This window comes from Theropithecus gelada, chromosome 8 (assembly GCF_003255815.1).
Source record: "Theropithecus gelada isolate Dixy chromosome 8, Tgel_1.0, whole genome shotgun sequence".
In the NCBI taxonomy this organism is placed as follows: Eukaryota; Metazoa; Chordata; class Mammalia; order Primates; family Cercopithecidae; genus Theropithecus; species Theropithecus gelada.
This window is the reverse complement of record NC_037676.1, coordinates 127,737,312-127,748,545: the sequence shown is the minus strand read 5'-3', so window position 1 is coordinate 127,748,545 and position 11,234 is coordinate 127,737,312. Positions and strand designations below refer to the sequence as shown.

Genomic DNA, 11,234 nt, shown 5'->3' with positions numbered 1-11,234 from the left:
ACATTAAAAATAGAAATGAGATTTTGCTGTTGCCCAGGCTGGTCTCCAACTGGCCTCAGGTGATCTTCCTGCCTTGGCCTCCAAAAGTGCTAGTGCTGAGATTACAGGTGTGAGGCACCACACCTGGCCCACGCTGGCTTTGACAAATTTCTTGTGGAAGGCACTTTGCTGGTGCTGAGGAGCCAAGGGAGAACAAGACTGTCACAGTCCCTGACTTCTTGGAGCTTCCCATTCAGTGAGCCAGAACTGAGCCTCAGTCATCTATTTCCCAAGGGTCTACCACAATGTCTGGCACATGGTAGGTGCCCAGTAAATGTTTGTTGAATGAATAATGGATTGCTCATCTTCCATAATGCCTACACATTTATAATTGACATGCTGGGTCATTTGAAGACGTTTGTGGAGCTAAAAATTCAGTTTTTGTGTTTGTCTTGAACCACTTTCTCTCATCATTATTCTTACCAGGAGATGTTATGTGGTGGTGTGTAGACAGAGCAACAACATTGGGCATGGAGTCCAAAAACCAAAGTTCATATCCCAGCTCTGAGCTGCTTACTCCTGAGTAGCTACTGAAAGACATTTGAGCCTGAGTTTTTTTCAACTTCAGGGAAATATTTGACTTGCCTGTTTCACTCATGTGCTGTGACTCCCTGAGGAGAAGAGAAGAAACTTCCAGAAAATGTGACATGAATAAAAGGCTATTGAAATGTTACTTGGATGACTTCCTCAAATGACAAGTGTGTTGAGGACACAAGGGAAAATAAAAGCAGCCAGCTTTTCAGCACACTCATTCTGACCTTATATAATCTAACTGGTTGCAATTGCCCCAGATTTGTTCCAACCTTAGAAGAGATTAAATGTATGGATTTGTGGTATCACATGTCATCCCAGCCAATCCTGACCCATATTTCTGTCCATCTGGTGCATGCAACAACAGTACAAAGGGGTGTTATAACCTTAATTGCTTGCAAGGAGTTTTGAAATCCTTAGATTAAAACCTCGGTGAAGTCCAAAGTATTAGCATCCTGAATGCCCAACAAGTCACGCTGAGCCTCATCTGGGTTCACTGGAGCAGGGAACAAGGTCTGTTGTGAGGCCTGCTTCAGGAACTTTGGGGCTTAAGGTCCTATTCAGGGGATGGCCAGAGACCAACCCCCAACTTCCAAGTTCCTAAGCTACCCAGGCGTTTTTGGCCATTTCCCACGTTGCTTTGAGATAATTTTTACATTTCTTAAGTTCCTGGGTCACAAGGCCTGAGCTGCTCTAACTTCAGTGTCATATGTCTGCTTTCCTGGGTGATCTCAGCCTGAGTCCTAAAAAAGGGCAATTGTGTCATCGCTAACTTCTGTCCGCCTCTTCGTGTGAGTCCAGAGTTGATGAGCTGGTCCTTATTCTAACTTATACAGGTTAGAATTAAAATTCCATCCCATGGTGGTTACGCTTAGAGCAGGCACCAGGCAAAAATTAAAAGAGGCAAGCAGAGGTTCCTGAGGCCCTCCCGGTGTTTTGCTTTCTAGATCTAGTGGTTATGGCTGTGTGTTGTTTGTGAAAATTCACTGAGCTACACACTTATATGTGCATTTTTCTGCTGTTACACTTTACAATGTGAAGTATTTTTAAAAATCAATCTGGATGCAAATTTACTTCATTTAGACTAGATTCTGAAGTGAAGCTATAAATAGTTAAGCTATAAACTCAATAAAAAAAAACCTTTTCCTTTCTCTACTTTTGTGATTCAAATTAACGTCACCTTAGTATTTTCCTTGCTTCCATTTCCATTTTCACACTTATAAACAGAAAAAAGTAAAAGAAAGAAAATGCCTTGCTTGGCGGGACGCAGTGGCTCGCGCCTGTAATCCCAGCACTTTAGGAGGCAAGGTAGGTGGATCACGAGGTCGGGAGTTCAAGACCAGCCTGGCCAATATGGTGAAACCCCATCTCTACTAAAAATACAAAAATTAGCTGGGTGTGCTGGTGTGCGCCTGTAGTCCCAGCTACTCAGGAGGCTAAGGCAGGAGAATCACTTGAACCTGGGAGACAGAGATTGCAGTGAGCCAAGATTGCGTCACTGCACTCCAGCCTGGACGATAGAGCAAGACTCCGTCTCAAAAAATAAAAAAAAGGAAAAAAAAAGAAAATGGCTTGCTTAGCCATTTTAATTAAGTCTAATGAAGGGGGATTGGTTCACAATCGGAAGTCCCATGATGCCTTCAGAGATCTGTGTGAACCTCTGCAATAACAACATTTTGTTTTATACATGTGACACTGTTCTCAGGAGCGGCCATAGCTTTAACAAATTCTCAAGGGTCCGTGGCCCAAAAAAAAGACAAGCTGATTTGTACAACTCAAGGTTAATTTATGAATGCTCATCTTCAAACGTTTCTTGATTCTGATTCTGCTATGAAAGAGTATGAAAAATAAAGAATGTTTCCTGAGTCTAAATTCAACCCAAAGTACGCAACAACTTGGTGTCACCCAGTGGGCTTCATCCATCAGAATAAATTTGCCCACCGAAACGAAAAAAGCAAATGGGTTCAAGTCTGCCAAAGGTCATCCACGATCCTCATCATCTCTACTTTTCCACCTTCCCCTTGCTATCCACCCCCAACTAGACTATAAGCCCCGAGGCCAGAGACCTTTGCAACCTCTGCATGAAATTTCAAAAGGCAAAGCAGATTGAACTCGAAAGAAATTCACCACACCTATTTACGAAACCAGGTTTATTAAAATTTCTCTACGAGTCAGAAACAGCCATCTCACTGTTGACATATATACACGTATGTACAGGAAGAACCTAGTGTTTCTAGCTTTCCCGGCAGAAGCCCCTGCCAGCCCAGAGTCCTTAGTCGGATAATGTATCACAGATACAACAGTCGAGCAACCACGAGAGCGTTAGTGCGACAGAGGCCTCTGTCCTCCCTCTTCTCAAAGTCCCATGATTCTGTCAAGGTAATATTGCCAATAATCATTCACATTTCACGTGGTTTTAGACACGCAGGTTATTCAGACAGACACAGACAACGAAACAAGCCTCAAAGCCAGAACACAACACAACAAAACAAAACCGAACATAGGTATAAAAGGTAAAATATATGTACAAAGTACACAGTACGTGAGGTATACACGGCATTCTCACAATGCATGTTAGTAGTTTGCCTAGGCGTAGCCCTTAAAGATGACTGCCTGTTTTTGTGCCATTTATCAAAATACAGTATATTTTGTTTACCCGTTTAACCACCTGATTTCAGCACTGTCCAAGACAGTTACTGATATTTCATCTGAACTTGTTTTTTAATGAAAGTTGCAATTTCTCCATCAAGCTCTATCTTTTGTAGGGGAGTAAGTTTCCATCCCTGGACATACCTAACAGAGGCTGGATTCCCACCTACAAAAGCAGCTGAAGAGGGGATTTCTGCCTTGGGAGGTGGCGGAAAGAGGAAAGAGATTGGACCGGATGATTTTTAAAGTTCCTTCCAACTTTGAAGATTTGGGGTTTGCTGTTTCACTCCAGAAGCCGATTATACAGACGTATTCATAAACCACACATTTGAAATATTAACAACCCATCATGCAAAACCGCAGATGCACACACAATGCCAGAGGCGGACCATATCTGGGAGGGGTTGAAGTATAATTCTAGAAGTTAGTCTGAGAATCACAAGACTATCCAAAATTCACTCTCTTCAAAGCACAAAGATGTTTAATGTCTGCTCTTGGGAGAGGTGGGTGGGAGCCTCCTTATCCTTCTTCTTCTAGACAGAATGCTCCACCCTGAGATGGTCTTGGGGGAAAAGTAAAGGGTAGGTACTAACGTATTTGGAAGGAACTTAAAAAGCTAATAGTTTCCAAGCACTCAAATTATTTTTTAAAATCTGGAGTCTCTCTGTCTGAGTTCAGAGTTCTGAAATCGTTGGGAGATGGGATCTTTTGTGATACTGTTCCACGTTCGGCTGGTAAGTGCTTTTATCGCTAAAGAGGGAAAGTGTCAAGGTCAGGGAGAAGGCATTAGTGCAGATGAGGTCTTGGCAGGAAACAGAGGAGAGTCTGGGTTCATGGTTCCGTCAGGCTCCTGAGCAACTTAAAAGTCTGCTCCAAAAACGGAGCAGTGTCATTGGTAAATGTGAGTGTGAAGAAAAGGTGAGTGTTAAGCCAAAAAAGGAACTTTCCCATCAGAGAAGCTGTGGTAACGTGTCTAGCTACCAAAGGTGAGTTCAAAGATGGCAGATTTATTGGCCCAATTTGTCACCCTGTTAAAAATACGGTTATTGCCCAAAATATGTCATTGTGCGATTTGCTTTTTCTCCCATTCGAATGCTCAAGTTTATTACACACTTGACCACCGGGTGTAAGATATCCATACTCTTTGCCCTCCACAAAAGATGCGGAACTCCCAAATCCAGCAGAGATAGTTGGTGAGGGTTCCTTAAGGGAAACAACTTTGCAGGGCAGCCAATCACAGCCTATGCTGCTCAAATCAATAAAGTCACTCATCCCAACAGAGAAGAGGAGGCGCCACGCCGAGTTCAGCAGCTTTCATCCTGATGCAGTCATTGTCTGGTTGGTACCACGCCAAAGGGCCTGTCCATCTTTAGAAATGGAAATGCCAGGTGTAAGAATTATGAGGTTTCTGAGGTTTTGGGGATTAGCAGAAGAAGGAACTAATGTCACTGTCCTCCTGGTACTCTGGAACGATCTGGTCTGAAGTTCCTATTTCTGAGTCGATGTACCCAGGTTCCAAGACAGACTCAAACCAGGGGTGCAGCAGGATCTCGGGGGCAGTGAGTCTCTCGGAGGGCTCCCGTCTCAAGAGGCTGCGAATGAGGCACCTGGCTTTGGGGGAAATGTGTTCAGGAATGCAGAACTGTCCACGTCGAATTTTGGAGAAAAGGGCACTGGGGTCTGAGTCATGGAAGGGGTATCGTCCAACCAGAAGCGTGTAAAGCATCACCCCTAGGCTCCAAACGTCCGCAGCCTTTCCGGAGTACGTCCCGGTGGTGTTGAGGATCTCGGGGCTCACGTAGGCTGGGCAGCCATGTTTGTCTGACAGCGCATCATCTTCCCCCTTGATTATGTGTGTGTCTTCTAGACTTTCTAGTCTGAGCTGGGTTCTGCAAGAGAGAGGAACCAAGCCATTATTTCCACACCAGCTGCTATGAAAAACAAAGCCTTCCCAATAACAGCGCCCACAGGCACTAACAGCAAAGGCTCCAGGAATGCTATTTACCCCTTCGTCCAGTAAGCAGTGCCCTGCAACTACCGAGGACTCGTGATTTCACAAACCTACACAAACTGCAATAAATGTTTGCAAAGTATCGACAGAGCGCCTGGGGTGGAGGGTATGATGCAAAGCCCCAAATAGTATTCATAATGCTAGAGCTTACAAGAGATATCCTAATAGGAGTTACGCAATGTACTAAGTTCCCATTGCAGAACTGGGAGCCTGTCTCAGGGAAATGCTGCATTCTCTACAAAAGCTATTAGGGAAGAGCAGCATATCCTACGTCTTCAGGGAGGGCCTGCGCATCCTACAAGCCCGTCTTCTCTCTTATGACTGCCAGGGCTACCTGGACCCACACTGCATTACACAACACGGAGCCCAAAGTCACTGCTATTACACACAGGTCATCAGCACTGGTGTCTGCACTGATACATGCACAGGGAGCAAACTTTGTCCACCTGGGCCCAGGCTGCGACAATTAGGGTGGGAAAGTTGCAAGAAATGTTAATTACATGTATTGGGGTGTTTAATTGCAAAGAACACTTTGCATGGACAGAGAGGTTATATGAGCAAGCAAAAGTGGCTGATGGATTTCAGTGATGCAGGGCCTCTGAAATTCTTACATAGGGACACACACTCCCCAGTGGGATGGCACATCAACATGTGAGCATATTCACTCTACAGGGGGGTTTCTGTTCAGGTAGCAACTAAAGTCTAAAAAACCTTCAGTCAAAGGCTCTCTTATGAAGCTGCAGGTGCCTCCTTATTCAGAACCAGCCACCCAAGTCTCCTGGATCCCCCAAAGCCTAAAGCCATGTGGTAGGGAAGCTCCAATATCCGGTGACACCCTGTCTCTACCTGCTTCTCTGAAATAGCCCTGTTTCAGTAAGTCACTTATGAAGTTAAACGCAAACATTTGGTACTGGCTGATGGGTCAATTCCTTTTCCTCTCAAAGGTCTGGTATTTTTTTTTTCCTGCCTTCCTGTTCCCTGGAGTGTAGTATACATGTGCTAACTTCAGTATGTCCTCAGCGTGACCTCCCTGTCGTTATGTAAAATACCCATTGGTTCTGTAAACGGAAAATATGACTCAACCCACACTGTCTGCCCCTGATTGGCTGCTACAGCACTAAAACCCTGCACCTGTGCTGGTTACACGAATAGCGTCAGCCTGACATTGCTTAACCCCCGGGTTGCCAAACCCCATGCCCATGACATTCGCCTGTGCAATGCAGGTTTCAAAAGCTAGTAAGGAGGTGTGTAAGGCATGTTTCAGAAAATGCATCACCATATCAAAGGAGCATGTTCCAGGAATTAGAAACTTATTCATTGCAAACAGTTTACTTTTCTTTGCTAATCAGTGTGTTCCAATAATTATTGCAAGGTCAGATACAAAGTCATGCTTTATGACAGCTCAACCCTGTACAATTTCGTACGCTCTGGGAAAGGTAAAAATGCACAGGTGAGATAAGCCCACTTCTTACAACAAACTCACTCACTCTCACCTCTGCAATGTTACAGCCTTACTGCTCGTAATCTTTCCACAAGGGATGTGGCTGGCTCTTAAACTCAAGTGTGGTCTATCTCATGCGGCTTCCTGAATTCTCTAGCTAAAACCTCAGCTTTGAATCTTAATGCCTCATTACTCTCTTATCAAGCTCATCTTGTTCTTTATGAGGTAAGCTATGATCTATATTTAGCAATCCATCCTAGCCAACTTCCATTCTATTCAACGTGGCTATTTTCTGAAGACGGATCCAAACGAGATGTCTAAAAAGTCACCAGAGAATGTGACGTTACAGAGAAACCAGCCTGGGACGGGACAGGAATGCTGTGTGAAAGAAGAGGGTGGAATTCTGCATATATGACAGTCTCACTAGCTCTGTGAAACCTTCCAGGTACAAAGCGACACTTGGCATAAGCAAAGGTTTGAACACTTCCTTCAGAAGGCAATATTGTAAAGGGCAGTTTAATATTTGTACCCCAGACGACTGACCTTTCTGACAACAATGGACCTGATCCTGGGATAGGAGAGAAAGGGCACCCTGTCAACACATGCCATCCCATAGAAGCATCACGGTGTCCCCAGACCCCGTCCAAGAGAATGTAAAATAAACCAACCTTAGCTGTGACTCCTCAGGAACAGAAGCTCTAAATACTAAATCTGGGACATATGAGCCCTTGACTTTGTTTTGCACCAACACACAGCACCTAACTACACGACCTGCACCTTCACTTTGGTTCCAAAAGGCCACAGGAGAAGCCATGGCGGCCGCTCACCTCTCCTCCGTGGAGAAGACGAACTTCCTAAGCTTCAGGTCCCCCAGCACGACGGCTGACTGGTGGCAGTGTGCGACGGCAGAGACAATCTGCTTGAAGAGCCGGGCGGCTTCCTCTTCCCGCAGCCTCTTCCGGCTTCGCACATAGGAGTGCATGTCCCCAAAGTCCTTCTCAAAGAAGACGTAGGCCTTGGTTTCCCCAAGGATCACTTCCACAATGCCGGTAATGTTGCTGTGCGATGGCAGCTGGATGTAAGGCCTGATTTTGTCCTGGTAGTGTTTAATGGGAAACACCTGCAGAGAAGGGGGCCCATTTAGGGGGCTAGAAAAGCAAAGGCAGCCTCCCAAACCCCTGAGGGAGCTGAGCAGAAGTTCTCAACCTTTGGGCTTAGGATGTAAGTTCCATTCACCTACTCCGTTTCCTCTGCCACCTTACCTCGGCCCCAGCTGCCCCCGACACCTTTAAAACCAGTAACACCTAGAGCTCTAGACTTGCAAATACCCAAAGGGTTACCCGCTTTCACACAGATCATTTGAAAGAACTGTCTCCTTTACATGTTCCCATCTTCCATCAGCTCCTGAGAGCTAAGCAAACCCCCCAACATCTGTGGCCCTTTCCTGTTTGCAGGCCACACTAGTGAGTGGTTGATAGAAGGAAGCCCCTGGCCTGTCCAGGAGCTGAAAAGCAGTCCCTGGACATGCATGTGTCTCCTGCAGACCCAAAGTGCTCAGCACAGAAAGGGCACAGAATGTGGTGACTCTGCAGCCTCCAAGGGGAAGCAGGGGCCAGAGAACATGCAGAGCTGTCATTAATCAGAAGGAACAGATGACTTGGAGGGGGAGGCTGGGACAATGCAGCTTTAAGCAACCTGCCTACAGTCCGACTCAAGTGTAAGTAAGCCGCCTTGAGTTACAATTCTCACAGGAGGGATAGGGGATCCTGCGAATCGGTTTTTCATTTGTTTGTTTACCCCCCACGCCCGACCCCACCCCTAAAAATGAGTAGCATCTCCTCTCTTCTAGGAAGCTGGCTGGTCTCTTTAGAGGCCTTTTGTTTAGTCCAGTTACTCATATCCTAGACTCAACTGGAAACGGTGACACACGGGCTGTCACCATCTGGATTCAGCTATTATCTGCTCAGAGGAACTGGAAGGGGTTGCACAATGGCCAGACTCACCCCACCTCTAAGAGGCCTGGCTGCTCTGGCACCAGCTAGAAAAATCCCCTGCTGCCCCCTCCTCCCACCCACCCCATCCCACCACACACATATGCTTGTCCCAGAACAGCTCTGAGCCCCAGTCACGGAGAAGAAAAGGGTTTTATCTCCCCCTATTAAACTGGGCTTGATCATGCGTTTGAAATTTCATTCGGGTTGGGCAGTAGGTGGCAGCAGCGAGCCCCGGGACGGGGTCGGGGTGTTGGGAGTGTCAGGTGAGTTGCGGAAAACCCAGAAGCGACTTAACTGGGGGCTGATCCTATCTTTCGGGTGAAAAGGAGCAGCCCGAGGGTGCTCTGGGGTGCCTCAAGCAGGGGTGTCATGCTCGCATAAAGTAGACTGTGGGAGTGTTCTGCGTCTACCCGCGCAGGAGGAGGACCCGGCGGATCCTGTTTCTAGGAGCTGTGTCTCCTCCTCCTGGATGGGATCCCTACGTTCAAAGGAAAATCGCTGGCTGGAAAATAAAGTGAATCGAAGCGAGGGTTCCTGCCCGGTGTGGGCTTTTCAACATTTCTACTCCGAGCAGATTCCTCCGCCTCGGGTGGAAGACTCTGGGACTGCTCCCTTGGGAGGACGTGTTCTAGTCCCAGCGCGAATTCAATTCGGAATCCCCAAGGCAGGAGCCGGACACAGTCTTCCAGCGCTCTTACCACCTACAACTGAGCCCGGGTGCCGTGCAAACCCGGCAAGAGATGCCAGCTGCTTCAATCTCCTAGGAGGCACCCACTGCAGGGCGTCCTTCCAGGACATGGGGTGGGGGGGGGCGGGGGGTGGACAGCGAGGAGAATGAGAGAAGGGGAATGGCATGGCCCTGGAATCCATTTCAATTCCACAACTTATATGGAACGCCACGCGCTACACTGGGCGCTAAGGAAAGGAACAGAAAGAGAAGGCCACTGAACACTACACTTCCTCTAGGCGCCCCCATTATACCACTCCATGGGAAACCCCTCAATCCACAAAAAGGTGAACCTGGTCAGATGGCGTCTTATCTGACCCCATCTACTGATCTGCCCTGTGCCCAGCCCAAGCGTTGGCCGCACCCCAAGCACCTTTGCCTACTACCCCGTCCTGCGCCCCCGACCCCAGCCGGGTCCTGGCCCGGGAGCGCCTACCTTGCAGCGCAGCTCGCGGCCAGTGTGGATGCACAGCGCCCGGGACACATGCTCGCGCTCGGCTAGGGGCAGCAGCAGGTAGTCGGCGATGCGGCTGGGCCCCGGCGCGCTCCCGGAGCCGCCGCCGGTCCCCGGAGCGGCAGGTGGGGGCTGCGGGCTGCAGGGCGAGCCGGGGGGGCTGAGGTAGTCCGGGGGGCTGGAGCACTCGGAGAGGCGCGGGCACTTGGCCGCCACGGCCGCCGCGTCGTCGGCGTCCAGTAGGCGTTTGGCCGGGACGCCTCGGGCGGCTGGGAACAGCAGGGCCGGGCCGCGGGGTTGCGAGGCGCCGCTCATGGCAGAGCGCACGGGACCGACCCGCATCCCGTCCTGGGCCGGGGCGGCCCCGGCTTTTTAAGTCCCGGGATCCGCGCGGGAAGACGCTGCGGGCTTGGCGCCGGCTCCGCGACTTCTTCCAGCCGGCGGGATGGAGTTTGCAGACTGCTCTTGGCTCGGCCCCCACGAGGGGCAAAGCAGGAGCCGCTCCCCGGCGCTCGCGTTGCACGCGGGGACCACGCTGGCTGTGCGTCCGGGGGGCGGAGGCCGGCTTGGGTCCCCGGATCCCCGCAGGCAAGGGCTCCCGGAGCCTCGCTGGGGGCGGCCGCCACTATTGTTGCCTAGGCTGCCGACAGTCCGGGAGGCAGAGGCGGCGGCGGCAGCGGCCAGCGATCCCGGGGTCCCGAGCCGCGAGGACAGGATTCAGTAGGCTCGGCGGAGCCACGAAGCAAATGCACTTCCCAAAGCGATGAGTCTCGAGCTAAAGCCGGGGGAACTTTTTCGCGGCGCTCGGGATCCTGCGCGCTCCTGGGCTCCGGGCGTGTAGGAGAGCAAGCGAGACGCGCTCAGAGAGAGTGACTGTGAGTGAGTGTGAGCGCCGCACCGATCCCGGCCAGTGCACTCCTCCTTCTCCTTTTCCTCCACCTCCTCCGCCTCCCGGTGACTCACGCTGTATACACACACACTCACAGGCCGGGCTGTGTAAACAGTTGGGAAGCCGGGTTGTGCAATGAGGTGGCTGCGACGACTCCGGCCTCGCCGCCCGGCGAGCAGTCTCCGGAGCGGAGGGAGGAGACTTGGGGGAGGGGAGGGAGAACAGGAGGTGGGGGGAATGGGGGTGGCCCGAGGGCTGGGGATGCTCGGGGCAGCGCGCGGTCGGGCACAGGTGGTGCGTCCCGGGCCGGCCTGGGCGCGCGCACACGCCCCCCGGACTGGGCTGGGCAGGAGGTGGCGCGCGCCCTCCGGCAGGCCCCCAGCTCGGCCGAGAAGCCGAAGGAGGGGGCGGAGGAAAAGTTCCCGTGACGTAAGGGTCCGGGGAAGTGGGCGGGAGGGGCGGGGCCGCGGGGAGCGAAGCGACCGCTGATTGGTGCGCG

At 50.3% G+C, this 11,234-nt stretch overlaps 1 protein-coding gene across 1 annotated transcript; it reads right to left on the bottom strand.

Annotated features, from left to right (window-relative positions):
- Positions 1 to 2,703: 2,703 nt before the first annotated feature.
- Positions 2,704 to 10,782, bottom strand: TRIB1 (tribbles pseudokinase 1). The gene is made up of 3 exons (XM_025394912.1): positions 9,829 to 10,782; positions 7,499 to 7,791; positions 2,704 to 5,108 (listed from the first exon to the last, which is right to left on the bottom strand). The coding sequence occupies exons 1-3, from the start codon at positions 10,186 to 10,188 to the stop codon at positions 4,643 to 4,645; spliced, it is 1,119 nt and encodes a 372-aa protein (XP_025250697.1). The 5' UTR covers positions 10,189 to 10,782; the 3' UTR covers positions 2,704 to 4,642.
- Positions 10,783 to 11,234: the final 452 nt, after the last annotated feature.